Below are 17,298 nucleotides of genomic sequence, written 5' to 3' on the forward strand. Positions count from 1 at the left end.
ACATGCAACACGGCATAGTAAATAATTCTTCTGCTCATGCATGACTTGATGGACAATAACAACAATGGTGATTACAGAGTGCCGTGACTCCCAGTCCATATTCTCCTGGGACTCGGTAGTTGAGAATCACCTATAATAGCAATCCAACTTTGTTGCCTGTCTACACAAATACAGAAAAAAAACAAAAAAAAACAACTTAAAGACCAAAGATACTGTCAAACACAAAAAAAACCACACCAAAAAAACATGCAGCCCTCATGACATGTGGCAGAATGAGACTCTGTTTTTTGTTTTTTGTCTGCAGGGGACGCATTACGGCCGGTGTTTTGTATACGAAGCATTGGGACGTGTGTGAATGTGTTTGTGTGTCTGGGTACATGTGAATCTTGTATGATTGTGCACTTCGCGTGCACCCAACTGCAATCATGACAGTAAGTGCCCTGCTATTTCAAAAGGAGAAATTGAAGTGAGGCTGGAAAGAGAAGTAGAGAGACATGTGAGCCTGTGAAGTGAAGATGCGACGAGTCCTTGATGAGAATCATTTTGATTATTTCAGACAAAGATAAAGCGAGTAACATCATAATTATCTCCTCACTATTTTGTGGGAAGAATGAGTTCCCTCCACAAAGGAATCTCCTTGTGTGTGTTTGTATGTGTTGACGTCGAATCGGCAAGGTGGCCATTCTGTTCTTGAGGACACTCACAGAGCAATAAGAATGTTTTGATGGTACCAAAGTGCTGTTTTCACATTTATAAACCCCATTAGAATATTACCCTGCTAAATGTGTGTGTGGCAATGCTCCAGGATGTTATGTTTTTGGACATTTTATGCAGTTATGCTGAAATCCCCCCCTTTACTCAACTGACATCATAAATATTGAAGTTTAATTTTCAAGTCAGGTTTATTTGTACAGCTCGATTTTTCATTCAGTGCCTCAATGGGTCTTAAACCATCAAGGCATTACTAGAACTTGAATCAAACCAAGCCAGTACGAAGGTCTATAAAAACGTCCGAAAAATGGAGATAGATATCTATGGAGTCACCCACAGTGGACTGTATATCCATCTATCTAGCCATCCATCCATCAGTAATTCTATCTGTCCACCTAACTGCCTATCCATTGTGCTATCCCACCTTCCTTCCAGTTATTGGTCTGGATGTGTCCTATAAAGGTTTAATAATCTCTACATGCCTTGTTCACACACTAACAATCTAACTACCTCAGATTAGAGAACTGAAACACTCACAGTTGCAGGTCCTGCGTGTCATGTGAGATCCGATGGAGCATTACGAGCCTCCTGAAACTGAACGCCCTCTTTCAATCTGGCCGTTTGACTTCATGCCTGCGAAGAAGCCGTTCTGACCTCACAGTGATTGTGTGCTTTATAATAGCGTCTGCTGCGATGTGTTTTTGCATTCGAATGTGTTGGTATGTCTCAGGGACGATGGGTGACAGACTCGCTCGCCGCGTGTGGCCGATTGCAGTGTGCGCTCCAAGGACAAGCAGTGGAGGGTAGAGCGGGTGATTTGTCTCTGAGGATTGAACTAAACCCCCCTCCCCTGTCTCCTACAGGCCTCCCTTCCCTCCTCTTCCTCTGCATGCTGTCTTATTTTGAAGGTGAAGAGCATTTCTCTCACTGTTTACATGCATTTGTTTCAGCTGATGCAGCCGATTGTGTTTCCCGAGTTTACACGGTTGGTGAAGTACTGTTACACAAGGACAAAATTTGCACTTAAACACTGTGTGCAGAGCGAAAAAAAAAAGATGTCACAATGCATGTGTTTTTCTAATTAATTAATTGTAGATGCATATTGTGCAGGATCCTGCACAGGTCTTATCTTTTGCATATTATTAAACCAAAAAAATTACCTAAAAACTAATTCAAAGGATGAGTACAAGTAAGAGTACTAAGTTTTAGCCTCTTATGTAGTAGTCTTGACTGTTGCATACTACCGCATCTACAGAATGCATAGATAGACGCAACGCACTGCCCTCGCCTGTAGACCGAGGGGCTGAACTTTTTGTGGCCGCCACGTGGTCCAGCTCGCTATTAATAAGTGTCAGTTGTACTTTAATCATGTTTAGCATTTAGTATCGCTGCTGTGTGAGCCCTGGAAGTGGTACATGTGGCATGTAGTTCAAATAATAAGTGACATCGGGCCAATTCTGCTGGTCCAAATGACTCAGTTGCTGGTGTCGTATGAACTGGCTTTCAAATACTCTTGATATTTTGGCAGAACATAATATAAGATCAGTCTAACCTTTGTCTTGCATAATATTAAAGAATCTCCAAACCACGAACATTGCTCCTCGTCTCTGGCCTACCTGCTGCTGACGTCATTGAAGGATGACATCATGTAATACTCACCAGGTTGTATCGGGGATCTGTTATGAGTACCCTGTGTAGTATGGATGCTGATACCTAATTCTGGTATGACTATACCTACTAAAAAAGTACTCCATTTGCGTTAGAGGCAAAATATCCATCGCCGAGTGTCATCCTAATCCATGTCACTGCAGCTTGCATGTCTTGGCTGTCTAAATTCTCGGATGCTGACGTGTTCAAATGTGTTTGTTTCCTTTTAGCTGAAGGGCAGTTTGATAAGGTGTGTTAAGCGTATTTTGTTTTGTTGGAAATCACTAATCCCCAAGCAGATCCAACTAATCAGCTGCAAAACAAAATTCTGAAGCAGAAGCTAATGAAAACACTTTTGGACAGCCTGTCCCTATTTATATTGTTTTTTTATGCTTTTTCACTCTACTTGGCCAAAAACCTCCTGAACAGTAAGAACAAATATGATTTAGGCTGAAGGCGAGAAAAAAGTGAGTAGCGTGATTACGCCTCGTATTACTTTATATAATTTGTATTGTTACCAAACAGCCAGGGCGCCTGTTATAATCATTATTTTTGTGCCACTTTCCAAGGAGTCCCAAAATGTTGTCAGGCATTAGCCATACAGGGAATAGTCCCCTTTGAAGTCTGTAAAAGCTGATATGCTGGCCATCACATCCTCCCTTGCAGTGTCCTCTAAAATATCCCCAAATCTCTGAGGTCTGCAGAACAGAATATAGACGGTGGCAAAGTAAACAACTCTCTTATCGAATTCAGCAGTCAATGTAACTATCTTTGTCCCTGATTTTTTATTTTTTTTTAATTATAATTGTATTTTTTATTTCATGAAGGATATGTTGAAGGTTAAAATATTTTGTCTGTGGTCCTGTGTGGCAACAAGTATTCTGTGTAACGAGTGAGGGCTCAGACATTCTTTTGTAGTGTTGTCTTCATTCACCGGCAAAGGCAAGTTAAATATTATGGTGGATAAAGTGTGTAAATATGGAATGTCGGTGCAGAATTTAAGTGTTAATCCTCTTATTTGAAACAAATGTCCTTGAGTTTAGCTTCCATACCTGCCAGTATACTGCAGTGTTTTGTTGTCACAGTGGAAACGTGAAAGGGCTTTATGAAAAGGTGACGCAATCTTTAATAATAGCTTTAATAAGTCTGCATCAAGGTCTTATGGGAGACAACACACTTGAGTCGCGTGTTCTTTGAATGAACTTGCATGTAATCAGTTTACAGGTTAGTTCATTCTTGGTACTAAAACTAATCCCCAAAATTGGCCTGTAAGACACTCCAATCGAGCCAAAAACCACCAAACTGGAAGAAATTGTCAGAAAACATTGATTTTCTTTTTTAAGCGAATTTCCTAAGCGTCGTGTCCACAGCACAATAAGCCGAGCTGAGATATGTGATGCAGTCATGAAAGAACGCTACCTTGTTGCAAAAAAGATGCAAACTAGCATTAGCCTCAAAGCTATGCTGCCAGGGTGACTTTGTAAAATCATACATAATGCAACAGCTATAGGATACCTTTTTTTGGACATATGCCTGTTTTTTTTGCACCAGAACGTATTGTTAAAACTTCCAAAAAACGTAAAACTTAAAAAAGGAAAACTTTAAATAAAATTTTTGTGGGTTATTGTGGCACTATTTTACCGGCACTGCCCACTCAAGATGAATTGTGGCCCCCGAACTAAAATGTGGTTGACATCCCTGCTATAGTGGGTGAACGTATTTGTCATCAGATTTACAAGAAACTGCTCAATACTGTTGGGTCCTTTCATCTCATTCTTGCAAACTGGGGTTCGCAGTATTAACCCTTTGACCTCACTCGAAAATTAAACAGAAAACCCTTTGCATTACTCTGTACCAGGCTTCACACGTGGTAAGAACTAAACATGTTAAGCTGTATTATAAAAATAAATTGAATTTGAAAGCATGTGATACAAAACAATTTGTTCACGTAGCAAAACATGTTTTGTTGAACGAGATGTGCTACTTGGTTGACAATAATACAACGAGTCAAAGCAAATCCATTTTGGTTAAAACAGTTTGGAAACAAGCACAGTTTGAAGATGCATTGCATTATATCGGTCGTATGCTTGTGAATAACTTGCCACAGAGCTTAAAGGATCAGTTGTAATGCCATGTGCATTGCAAGTCTAAGGAGTGTGCTGCCTTTGGCAGGTTTCACTTGTTTTTAATCAGGACTTCCTACTCAGTGATGATTTTATGTGCAGCTGGACGGAGATGTGTGACTGTGAGTGCACAGCGTCTTTGAGATCAATGACAAGGATGCCGATGTCAGTGTGACAGGATGACTCATTTTCACAGCGCTTAACAAATCCGAGCACATAAGTGGTATTTTTCATTAAATAACCATCAATATTGCATCTGGTAAAATAATCACACAATCTTTTCCCCAGCTTTTTAATGCCACTTTAGTGTTGTCATGTATATTGCCTTCATGGAACACAGTTTGAACGTGACGTCTAAGTTACTTAAGTTGAAGTACAGGTATAAAGCAATGGAAAAAGAAGTGCTTATTAAAAATTGATATACCAATTCTGCTTTGTTGCCTAGGTCGAGGTGAAGTAATACAAGTTGTGAAATGTACTGAAGTTCAAAAAGCAAAACAAAATGGATGCATTCACTTTATGATAGATCACGTAACTTGCTGCTCAACTCAATAACAATACCATGTTCATAAAAGACTCCTGCCTTTAGACTATGCCTAAATACTTTGAGTTGCTGTTGATATCCATCCATCCATCCATCCATCCATCCATCCATCCATCCATCCATCCATCCATATACTGGCCCAGCCAATATTTGAACTACCACCATCTCGACTTCATATACTGTAACTATATAAAACACAATGAATTACATTTAAAACTTTCATTTTGGCACAACTTTTGGCATTGATTTAACTTCATCAGTATTATATTTGGCAACTTCTGCAGTCTCAATCTGGATAACTGGCATCGTCGCCTACTTTGTCTCTTAATTATAACTTTGAATCATTGCCATAGTGAAACATCAGAAAACAGAAGGAGAATGTCCAAATTTTTGTGTGCAATTTTAAGGAGAAAAACTAAATAGTCAGTTACTGTACTGTAGATTTCCAAGGTAACTTTGAACATTTATTATTTTTAGTAGGACTACGTCACCATTACACAGATCTCAGACCTAGAGCTACAAAGAGCTGAAATACATAGATTTCAGGACATACTGTACACAGGCACACTAAAATGTTGAGACTTCCCTATGACAATAAAGCAATTAAAAAAAAAAAAAAAGTATTTTCCTCTCTCTCAGGAGGAGGGATTGGGGTCAAACTAGTTATAATGATTCGCTGTGTGTATTCCTGCGTGGATTGCAGAGCTCTTTTACTTCCTCATAAGGCCAGGCAAGACTGCCTTCTTTCGGTCTCTCCGTTGACCTTTGACTTTGACTTCTGCAAAGCATCAAAGCAAGAAAACAATGAAAGTACAAAACTGGATGCACATACTGTACATCAGGTTCACTTATTAAACAAACCTAGTGTTTTTCCTTCAGCTCATCTGCTTTTACCTATACAATACTATTGTGTTTGCAAATGCTCGGAAATTTGATTTCCACTGCATTAAGGATGTATTTAATCAGAGTTCCCATTTTTACAACAAACAAAAATAGTTTCCAGCAGCTGAAACAGGCATGTTTACTTTAAATTAATATGTAGAGCGTAAATATTGATCGCTGAACACATGAATCGATCCTAAAAAGGACACATTTGTTATCGGAAGTATTGATATTTCCATATTGATCTGAACACCACCAGGCAGCAGTAAAGCATCTGCCCCTGTGTTTATTTAGCAAGTTAAATTGACTGATTCCACACATGGAGTCTGGTGAGTGTGAGAGACTAAGATTCAGCTTATTTAACTCTGATATCCAGCCAAGAAATGTTGTCTGACAACAAAGTTGTGACTATATTGTAAATGTAGACATAAACTTAGCTTATATTGATTTTTTTGACTTCGATATTGATTTTTTAAGGTGGATAAAATTGTTTCGTTGCTGCAGTGTTTTGCTTGTAACATCAGTGTTGGCTGCTGGCTCGGTCATTATGGATAGATATGTCACACATAAACCTTCACTCTAAGTACTGAAAACGTTCCTAAAGAGAAAGAGTGGACTTTACAAAAGCTTGAAGACTATTATGAAGATAGATGAGCGTTGCTTTTTTTTTAATTGCACAAAGAAATGTAATTATAAACATTCCCAATCACCAATACGCTAATACTTTCTTGCAACATATTTGTTAATTGGGTTGCAGGTGGATGTTTTGGGCCAATATCCCAATGTGTTTGAGCTTGCAGCCAGCAGGCAGGTGAGGTGAGGTTGACATTACTGAAACACATTTTTAAAATAGCCTGGCCAACATTGGTAATTAGAAGGATTGACGAAGTGAAGACACCCAGATGAACATTAGTCGCGGTGACCAATGACGCGTTCACACGCTTACATCTCTGATCCAAGTGTTTGTGAAACTATAGTTGAGGGTGCAACTTTGGAAACACTTGCTGAACAGTTTGCAGCTTAGCTGGAATACTGGAAAATGACGAAGTTGCAGCTGGTGTCAAGTCAAAAAAAATCTTAAATTATCAATTAATGATAGGCAGATGGTCATGGCAGCATCGAACTTTCCAAATCACATGAAGTAGATTTCTTTGTTCTTTTTCTTTTAATGGAGCAATCTTCCATGGAATATATTTGCGATTGGAGCATTTTTGGCAAATTCTCATCAGTACTGTCCAATATAACAAAACTACATGAGTAGATGCATCAAAAAGTATTGCACCTGCCTACATATTGCATGATGAGAAATGGGAAACGGAAGTCTAAGACAAGCACATGCCCCTAATTTTGGTATATGAGTAGTAACAGGAAAACTGAGCGTACAGGAAATGTCGGTCGTATGATGTAAAGACTTGTATTACCTCCTCTGTGGGTGGATGCTTTTATTTCACTTCCAGTCCCCATCACAGTCTCTATGTCAATATATACGTCTTAATATACAGTTTGTGGTATTACCTATTAGAGCATTCTTTAGAGTCAGTATCGGTTGACAGATGTTTGCTTGCACTCACTTTGCTGTTGGCTATATACTCCTGAAGCAATCACAGATTTGGACCATTGTTTTGCTTTTTTTTTTGTGCCGCTATATTATTCCAAAGTGATTGGACTGTCTGTGAATTATCACTGTTTAATGTAAAGCACCTTGCCAGCTCAGAGAACAATTATTTAAAATGCCTGTACTGAGTAATAGTGAAGCAATGCAAATGTAGGTTAGGCGAAAAAAAGTTCTTAGAAATGATTGCTAATTTAAACACGATTCTCCATTTATTCGAACAGCCGCTTAATTTCTAATGGCATCCTGGAAATCCTCAGCATTTATTTTTGGAAGAATGTCACAACAACCTTAATTTATTCATGAGTTCATCTATTCACTGTTAACCCTGTGTTTTCTTGTGAATGCAGGCCTAATCTCTTAGATGAAATACTGATGAACTGTGCAAGAGTGGCTGCACCTGCTGGACTCATATCCTTTTACTTTTTTATTTTTCCTCTTTCTTCTCTTTGTCCATCGCCGTGCCAGTCTGAATCCCCTCGCTGAGCAGTCTGCATGTTCCATTAAATGATTAGTAAGCCCACCTGTGAATGTATGCAAAGCCTCTTCCACTCCATCAGCTTAGTGAGCAGCGGTCTTAAACACACCTTCTGTGAGTCTCATGCACTCACATAAGGTATTCAGCAAATTGAGGCATTACATGGGAAGAACAACACATTGAAAGAGCCGATATATTCTCAAATAGTCCGGGGATTCTTGGCTAAAAGATTTATGTCCACACATGCTGGCCTGCACACACATTGTACGCTCATTCAAAAAGTGTGCACGTCCACGTTCGGTCACACCCAGGATAAGTCTGAGCCCTTCCTGTCTTCTCAGACGTGCCTCATCAGATAGGATTTTGCTTGTAAGGTCCAAGCAATAAAAAGACCAAATATTCTATTAGGTGTAAATCCTCTCCGCTGGTGGAGTTTGTGGAGTCAGATTAGGACTAGACAAACACTGCCAAGCAGTCATGCCCACTCCGGGCCCACTGCCAACAAGAAGCCCCACAGATATTGGTGTGTCACTGCAGTGCATGCGTGCATGTTTGTGTGCACCGGCTGCAAAGAACCCCAACGTGAGCATTACCTGGCAGGGTGGATGAACAAACTAAAGCTCTGATACATGCTGCTCTGTGTAATGGGAAGGCACGAGTGTGAGGAATCTGAGTGGGCTGCAGCTGCAACATGCAACCTTTGTTCTGTGTGTCTACGTTCACATGTATTTCTCTCTCTCTCTCAGTCTCTCTCTCGCAATAAAGCAGGATGGTTTCTGGCCCAATCTTTGTTTGTGCCTATTTATGTGCCTGCATAAAAAGCCATGCAGGAATTCTCAATACCAGGCATCTAAGACGTACACATTCACTTCAGTTTGTTTTACCGTGTAGCTTACTTGTTAGTTTGTTTAGCCACACTACTGTGGAGTCTGTGTTTATTTAGCGATGTAGCTCTGAAGCTCGTCTGTGTACTGCAAGCACAGACAGCTGCAATGTTTTAGGCAGAACAGACACAGATTTCAATCGCTGACCCTAAGGCTGCTCATTATAATTCAGCACACCTCTCTCAAATCTCCCTCGTTCCCCCACCCAGCCACCCACCTACACACCCACCGCAACTTAACTCTTTTCTCGCTCTCTCTCTATCTCTCTTGCCGCCTTCTTTTATTCTTTTCTCGCTGTCTTACATATTACAAGAAAACGCTTAGAGCAAAGCGGGGTGAACTATTGGTCAGCCATCATAACAATGACTGTGTGAGCTGCATATGCAGCAGTTCACTGACGACATGAACACAAAGGCAAGCACGACCACGCAGATGCCTCCATGCACACATACCAATAAGCACATTCACATGTCTGCAGTTGAAATGTTTTCATAGGCCGTAGCTACAGGCTGGGTATCTAATGTTTTTCTTTTTTTTTTTTGGGGGGGGGTGGGGGGGTGCATGCTGAGGATTTATATCTGAGATGCCACACGTGGGGTCATGGGTCAACTCTTGGATTGACTTTGAATTCTTTCAGCCTACACAGTAGCCACAAGTGCAAGTTGCAATGTTTTGCTGGAGATAAATGGTAAGCTAATGAGTTTTTGGTGTCCAAAGGTCAAAGTCACAATGACCTTTGGTGTACTTCTTATTTGGGAAAAGCAATATCTCAAGAAAGCCCCGGAGAAACATGCTCAGCACCGGCCGGCACTCAAAGGTCAGGATCACTGTGTTCTCACACTGTTTTGAAGGTAACATATGCTTCTCTTTGTTAATAGCCATGGGTGGTATTTTTTTTAATTTAACATCAAATGGGATGAATATTCAAACGCAGCTGAAGCCGCCATGCATTTGAGACTGAGAATCCCATGTTTTGTGGTTGTCTCTTTCTTTGAAACCACTTGGCTTGGATTTCGTCTTGTGGAATCTGTTTCAAACTTGAATCTCATATTTACTCTTGCTAAATGATAAACTGAAGTTCTTCCGATTTTAGGTGAAGTTCATTTTTGGAAATGCAATATCTCAAAAACCAAAAAAAAAAAAAAAAAAAAATATATATATATTATTACTGCAGCTCTCCAGTTGAACTAAATTGGCACTTTCACACAGCAATGTTTTTAAACCCAGCGGATCAGCGACTGGAAAACCCAGATTTTCTGTAGATTGTTGGTCCATTCAATTACAAACAGCAAAATATGTCTCAAACACCTTGCAAGACGTTTATCTATTTTTGCATGCACATTCTTGCTTGTATTTACTCTCCCTGAATGATGGACTGATGAGAGTTTGGCAGTCGAATATGAAGGTTACAGTGAATCTTTCCATCTTTGGCAATGCGAAATCGAAAGAAAGCCTTGCGGTAATATGCTCAGCATTTGAAACAGTCGAAGGTCAGAGTCAGTGATTCATCTAATCTCCTCTCTTTTTAAAAGTTGAACAGTTGTAAACTCTCTTGATGCTTCCTGTTGTCCATGTTTTATATTATTTGATATTTACGCAATTTTCCATTAAGTAACATATAGAAGTATTGTGTTGTCATGCCTTAGTCTGCTTGATCGTACTTGAACTTAGATGTTTAAATGGAGGCTTAAATCGATATTTTTATCTTTGTGACTACTGGTTAGCAATGTATAATTTTTTCTTGTTGAAACATTGAAATAAAAGTATTTATGTAAGTTGTCACTTATAGCTGTTGGAAGTTGTGGAATGCACCTATATGGAGCCTTTTAGGCATCATTTTACAGTTAGATAACATAGTTAAACAGTTTAAAGTTGAACTTATTATCCTACAGTATGCAGCTGATTTCCACAAGAAGAAATAGCCCAATGACAATGCTGAAATAGTGTTGCTCTTGTTTTGCACCACATAAGCCACAGCTATTTACACTTAAGAAACAGATGTTGGATAGAATGATGTAACCAAAGGGGCATTTATTCTGACAGAAGAACATTAGGAAGTCATTCAAAACAGCTCCCCAAAGAAAAGAAAACCAAAGAAAAACTTCAATCAACAAAAGCTTGGAGAGAGAAATGCATCAAATGAACTAAAATTATTTTACATTTGGTAGTCTATGTGGGAGACTTCATTTAACTTTTACTATAACCTGTGGAGCCCTCAAAGCCATTACATTCACCCCGGTTCTAGAGATTGGTAGAGGATCAAAACAGAGGCAAAAAAAATGGTGGAAAAGAAGCAGAGTGAACATTAGAGTCGCATCATGTCAGTTTGACATAAACATAGCCTGTCTGATGGGGGTGTAAGAAGGCAGTTGTTTGCAAACACCTCTGCCAAGCCAGTCTTCACCACTGCCAAAGCTTGTTTTTGTCTTTTTCTGCCCCTTAGTGTTTGAGAACTAAGGCGGGCTTTAAAGTAATCCTGTTACACTCCTGCTGACGATAAAACACACACTGTCACATAACAAGTGTAAAGTGCATATTTAGTCGCAGTCACATACATTCACGTAGGCAGCCACATGACGCCACACATGGATGGATGGAGATCATATATGGATACATTAATTGGAAAATGTGTATTGCATCCATTTTCAAGTGTGTGTGTGTGTGTGTGTGTGTGTGTGTGTGTGTGTGTGTGTGTGTGTGTGTGTGTGTGTGTGTGTGTGTGTGTGTGTGTGTGTGTGTGTGTGTGTGTGTGTGTGTGTGTGTGTGTGTGTGTGTGTGTGTGTGTGTGTGTGTGTGTGTGTGTGCGCGCCCTTGTGTTGGTGTTATTGTCTCAGGCTAATTGAGCAGTTCCACAGTGGGAGCAGCAGTGTTTAAGGTCACGGAACTGCGTGCTTTTCTGGAGCAGCTTGAAAGCTCCTGCTTTCATAATTACTCCGCGAGTAGTTGGTGCTCCTGTGGAGATAAAAGCAGATTAATGCACATGTGAGTGCAAATACGTACATGTACTCAAGCACTTAATGTTCAGATATTGTATACAAACACCTACCTTCACCTGCATGTGTGAATTCTCGCTGGCGTACACACAGCAGACCCTGCTCACGCTCAATTAAATGTCCCTTTTCTGTGTTTGTTATTTTATTTGAAGTAAGAGGAAACTCTGTTTGATGGGGATTTGCAAAGCCATCACTGGAAAAGATGCACCGAGCCTGTCGTAAACGATTGAATTCAGTGATACCTTTGAGATGTACAAGTGCCTCTTCAAATCTTTCTATGTCACTGTGCAATTTTCTGTGTAGGTGGTTGTAGTTTATCAGCTCGAGCACCATTTATCTGCTAACATCGATTTTATTTTAGATTTGAGCGTCTGGTTTGAAAGCTGTGCGCAGTGCTGTGATTCAAATGCAAATCCGAAAGATACCCCCCCCACCCTTTTTGTGTGTGATTTTGTGCATGTGTACATGCCAGTTTGTGCGCATGTGCTTGCATGCTTGGTTGCACATGTGACTTGAACAAACGCCAACACTGGTGGCCCTGTCTGTTTGTCCCATGCAGACGTTCTGTGAATGTGTGCCCAGCTCCTCCCAACTCAAACATCGCTGGTCAGACTCAGAAACAGCCAGGGAGACCCCGGCCAAGGTAAGGCCCTGTCGCTCCGACGTACGTCTACATGCTCATTCAGGGAAAACACAGACGTTCATCCATTTCACATACCTTTTCGTCCCGTTCCGGGTCACTGGATGCTGGAGCCGAGCCCAGTTGAATAAGAGGCGTAGGTGGGGTACACCGCGGTCAGGACACCAGAGCATCGCGGACCAGACACGCACACACACACACACACACACACCTCTGAGACAAGACCCGTGCACACATGGAGAACATGCAATATTCACATAGAAGCTCTTGATCTCTTTGAAAGTTTCTCCTCGCTGCACTAATCAAACAACACAAATGTGACTCGTTAGATGCAATTGTGAATGTTTAAGCATGAACCCATTACTGGCAAGATGAGAGAGACATATTCCGTTTAACTGAATGTACCCTTGTTAAAATGGCAGAATATATATATAAAAAAAAAATATATATATATTTTACAGAGATCAAGGTGATACCTTTAAATTACTTCAGTTCAAGTCCAATACATTTGATCCATTATCTAAGAAAATGATCAGCACAACATTTACTGTATCTTGATCAAATAATATTTATGATATATATTGTCAGTTAATTATTTACAGTTTTGGCTTTAATGTGCACTTTTTTTTTCATAAACTTTACTTTTATGTAATTTACAGCCTGAACATTGAACAAGTGAGTGAATCATGTGCTTTATGAGCTCCATTTAAACTAATAAAACACACATTCATGTACATCAAACCCTTTATTGTTCGGATCCATACTGTATTCATATCCATATTATTTGTTGTGTACATTTGTACTCCTTCTCCTTAGTAAGAAACCCCCCCCAAAAAACAGGGTCACACAATGAAAAATGACAAGCTCACCTGCAGGGGGAGATTAAGAATCACTGACAATGATTCTCATCACAATCCGCTTTCTGGCTGCCTTGGTAATAGCGGTGCGGAGGATTATTGCACATTACACTTTACATTTTGCCACTGAGCAGTGACAGTGGCACAAACTCGTCTCGAGCACCCAGACGCACAGAATTAGATGGATTAGGCCCCGCAGACTCCACAAAGTGAGCGACGTGATTGTGGCTTCACCAGAAGGAGCTTGATTGCATGGGTGCATTGACGACAGAATTACACACACACATATATATATATATATATATATATATATTCAACTTTCAGTCATATTCAGTTATGTTCATGCCTTTCTGGTTGCATTAGCCAAGAGCAGCGTTAACATGACTTTTTTTTGTGCGCGCACCAATCAATCTGTTTGTCTATTTGTGTTTTTAGTAAAGAGAGAGAAAGGGATCTTGTAAGAGTTCTGCTGATTTCCTGCTTATCTAATGAGCACACAAAGCCTTTTCGTCCAAGAACCGCCTGCCAGTGCTCCTGTGTGGGAGGACAACATCATTTCCATGGAGAGGAATTCTCTCTGATTCTCTACCGCTCCTTTTTTTATCTATCCATCAGAATTCCCCTGTTGTCCTCCCAAATCCCACGGAGTGGCATGAGTAGAGACAGGAGAGGATCTGAAAGCCAGCCACTAATTACAAAGTGGGCGCCTGCTGTGAGATTGAGAGACTCATTTACAAAAAAGCTGTGTTAAGAGGCTGCTTACAACCCATTGTCGGTGTCATTACCCCACTGCAACTCCTGAGCTGGGTTGAGAGATCATGTATTCAGTTGGGATATGAGGTAGATTGCTGTTGCATTAGTTTTTCCACTGACCATCAAACAAATAGGGCTTTCGAAAACCTCCTCTCCCGGCTCTTTCTTTTCATTTCATTGTCTGACTATGTGTCAGTTTGACCTCAGACAAAGTGTAGTAGATTGCGCTTCGCCTGTTTCTGTGCCAGCAGCGTCATATTGTTTTATTATCGTGCCTTTTCCTGCAAGTGGCTTTCTGTACCCTCACTGTTAAAATTGTGTTTATGAATAAAACGATTACCTGTTTTTTTTCCCTATTAAAATTGCCCCTCCGTACAAGCCGATTGTGTCATCAGACTGTCATGACCCAGATTTACATTTGATTCCTAAGTGACCTCTAGTTGTCATGAAGCATTACTCATTTCAGCAAATGTCACAAAAACTTATATAGCACCAAAAGTGGCTGAAGTAAAAAAAAAAACACACAACAGAAAAGGCTGGAGGAGGAGGACATGTTAGTGGATGATGGGTTGACTCAAAATACTTCAAACAGACAACTGCTGGTTCAGCTTAGCGATGCACCGATCCACGTTTCTTAGCTTCCGTTCCAATCCCTATACCTGAATTTGGATAGCTGCAGATACTGATGCTATTCCAATACCAGTTGTTTGTTTAAATATTATTATTATCTTTATTGTTGATTTTATATGAGACTGTCATAAACTCCTCTCTACAGGCAAGTATGAAATGTATGTCATGAAAGGTTGAATAGCACAATGCTACTACACTAACCTGCTAGCTGGCTGCAAACTGTGTAATGGATTTCTTGACTCATTACGGCACGTTTCATTGAGACCCACCTCCATTCAGGAGATTTTGCAGCCAGCAAGCAGAGCAGCTGGCAGGGAAACACTTGTGGAGTCATTTCAGCAACATTAAGTCACAGATGAGGCTTCATAGATCGGAAATCTCCGCAGGTGAGATCGGAAATTTCCAATCCGTGAATTATATTGGGATCGGAACCTGATACAGATACTGGATCGGATTAGTCCCATCCCTAGTTCAACTTATATTCAGGAATGGGTTTAAGTCAACCTTTACTTTTTGTTCATTTTGAATGAGTTGCTCATAAAGCAGAAGGTGAGTTTTCACTTTTTTGTGTTTCTACATTTATGCAGTCGAGGTCGCTTTGTGAAGTTTCTCTTGAATTTTTAAACCCACTGAGATATATTGAGAAAATCTGCACTTCAAAAAATGCACAGAATTTCAACTGATATTTACTATATTAATGCTTTAGCTACCTCCAGTGCAGGCTAGATTAGAAGTGCATTAGTATTTGCCCAGCTTCTCCAGTCTTTTGATGATGGATGAGTATTGTAAGCTTAAAACCTCGACTGCTCTGTAAACGTACAGCACCTCTGTGTGAGTCTCTCTGCCAGCATAACGGGACCCATTGTATATCTTGTCAATGTTAAGTTAACAGCCGGTTTGCTAGCAATGAATATTTAGTGCAGTGCCACTGATGGCTCCCACTGATGTCTTGGCCCACTGGTGACAGAGCTCAGGGGGAACAGCTGCAATGTTACATTGCTGCCATTCAGCACTGTGAGGCTATTAGACACACTATGCACAGCAAAGACAACCAGCCACACACACACAGACACACACACACACGCACACACACATCCAGGCACAGTCGTATATTCAAACTCACTGAGCTGTACCTATACTCTTACACATGGGGGAAAAAAGGAGCACTACTTGACATGCATGGTAAGATTTCACAGTGCAGTCGGGGTCTACATGTTGAGTTAGTGCGGGAATGACCAAAAAAATGTGCTGCGCAGCAATACCCCGCCGGAGCTCCTTTCTGTGATGATGTATTTGGGTGAAGAAAAAAAAAAAAAAAAAACAGGGAGCAGTGGGGAGGTTCTGACAGAGCAGTGCTCCAGTTTTTCCATGTGCAGTATGTGCATGCGCCTGCCTGCTTGTTGTAAGTATTTGGCAGAACAGGCTGTTTTCAAATTACACGTGCATATGCCATAACCATCTAAATGCCATGAGTGTGTATTTAGTGTCACTCTGTTTAGCCCAGTGTATGTTTGTGTGTGCATGTGCCCATTTACACGTGTGTGTACCGATCCATTTGGACAAATGGAGCCCCTGGGCATTTTTGCAGCTCGCATTCATACAGAGCATGGAAAACAGGCTCAGCGAAGTGCTTTGGGAAAAATAACAACAATGCATGAATTTGATTATTTCACTCAACAAATTCCTCTAAATTCTTTTTTCCTTGTATTTAAATAGTACAGTGAATTAATTAGTGAAATGTAAATTGTATTATCAAAGCAGCCATATTTGTTGGCTTGTCGCTTCCTAAAATTACTAAAGTATAAAAAAATTATTATTTTTGTTGGTAAAACAGATAGGAAAAGGCGAGGCATCAGCAGGGTCTCGTCAAAAGTTACTCACCGTCTCCACAGGCTCCCACGTGTGCTGTAATAGAACCCGTAAGGGTATAAACATGGCTCGAAGAAGAAAACCATCCTTGGGCCCCATAAGAACTCTTTGGTGGGCATTATCCTGACTTCCTGATTGGACTGAGGAGAGCTACAACTGAGGCCATTGTGCAGTGCAACACTCACATCTCTGATTGAAGCTGTTTTGTGTCAACAGACTAACATTGTGTGGGCCTATAATTGGGACTCCTATGAGTCCCATATGTGGTATCCTATGCACAGACCCAGATATTCTAGGCAGGGACAACTTTTATTTGATCTACCCAAAGATAGAGGGTAAACAAAGTTGATGGGAGTACTTCCTGCATGGCACAATTGATTTTCCTCACATTAAAGGAGCTATAAACCTCTGTCGTAAAGCAGACCATTAGCTGTCTGTCGGTGTGCTTCGCTGTGCTTGTGGAGCCAATTTACATATTAATGTCCTCGCTCTCACTCGCACATACAAACAGAAAACAAACACATAGGCACATGCATCAGCCCACATGTTCTCATGCAGAGAACGTTTTCTGATGTAGATGCACACAAAAAAATATTTAAGATCGGTTACTGATTCATTTGGGGGACTGTATGGGGGAGCTCGGCCTTTATGATGATGTATAGGTGGGCCATATTA

General features: G+C 40.5%; 1 protein-coding gene across 1 annotated transcript in view; it reads left to right on the forward strand.

The window, feature by feature from the left end:
* The window catches only part of fibcd1b (fibrinogen C domain containing 1b), a gene marked incomplete at both ends in the record, with an annotated part of 123,115 nt that overhangs the window by 23,390 nt on the left and 82,427 nt on the right, over positions 1-17,298 (forward strand). The window contains one exon of the mRNA XM_080510101.1: positions 12,434-12,517. Coding sequence (XP_080366227.1) covers positions 12,434-12,517 — 84 coding nt within the window. The remainder of the gene's footprint in view (positions 1-12,433; positions 12,518-17,298) is intronic.

This window comes from Blennius ocellaris, assembly GCF_963422515.1.
Source record: "Blennius ocellaris genome assembly, chromosome: 15".
Taxonomy (NCBI): Eukaryota; Metazoa; Chordata; class Actinopteri; order Blenniiformes; family Blenniidae; genus Blennius; species Blennius ocellaris.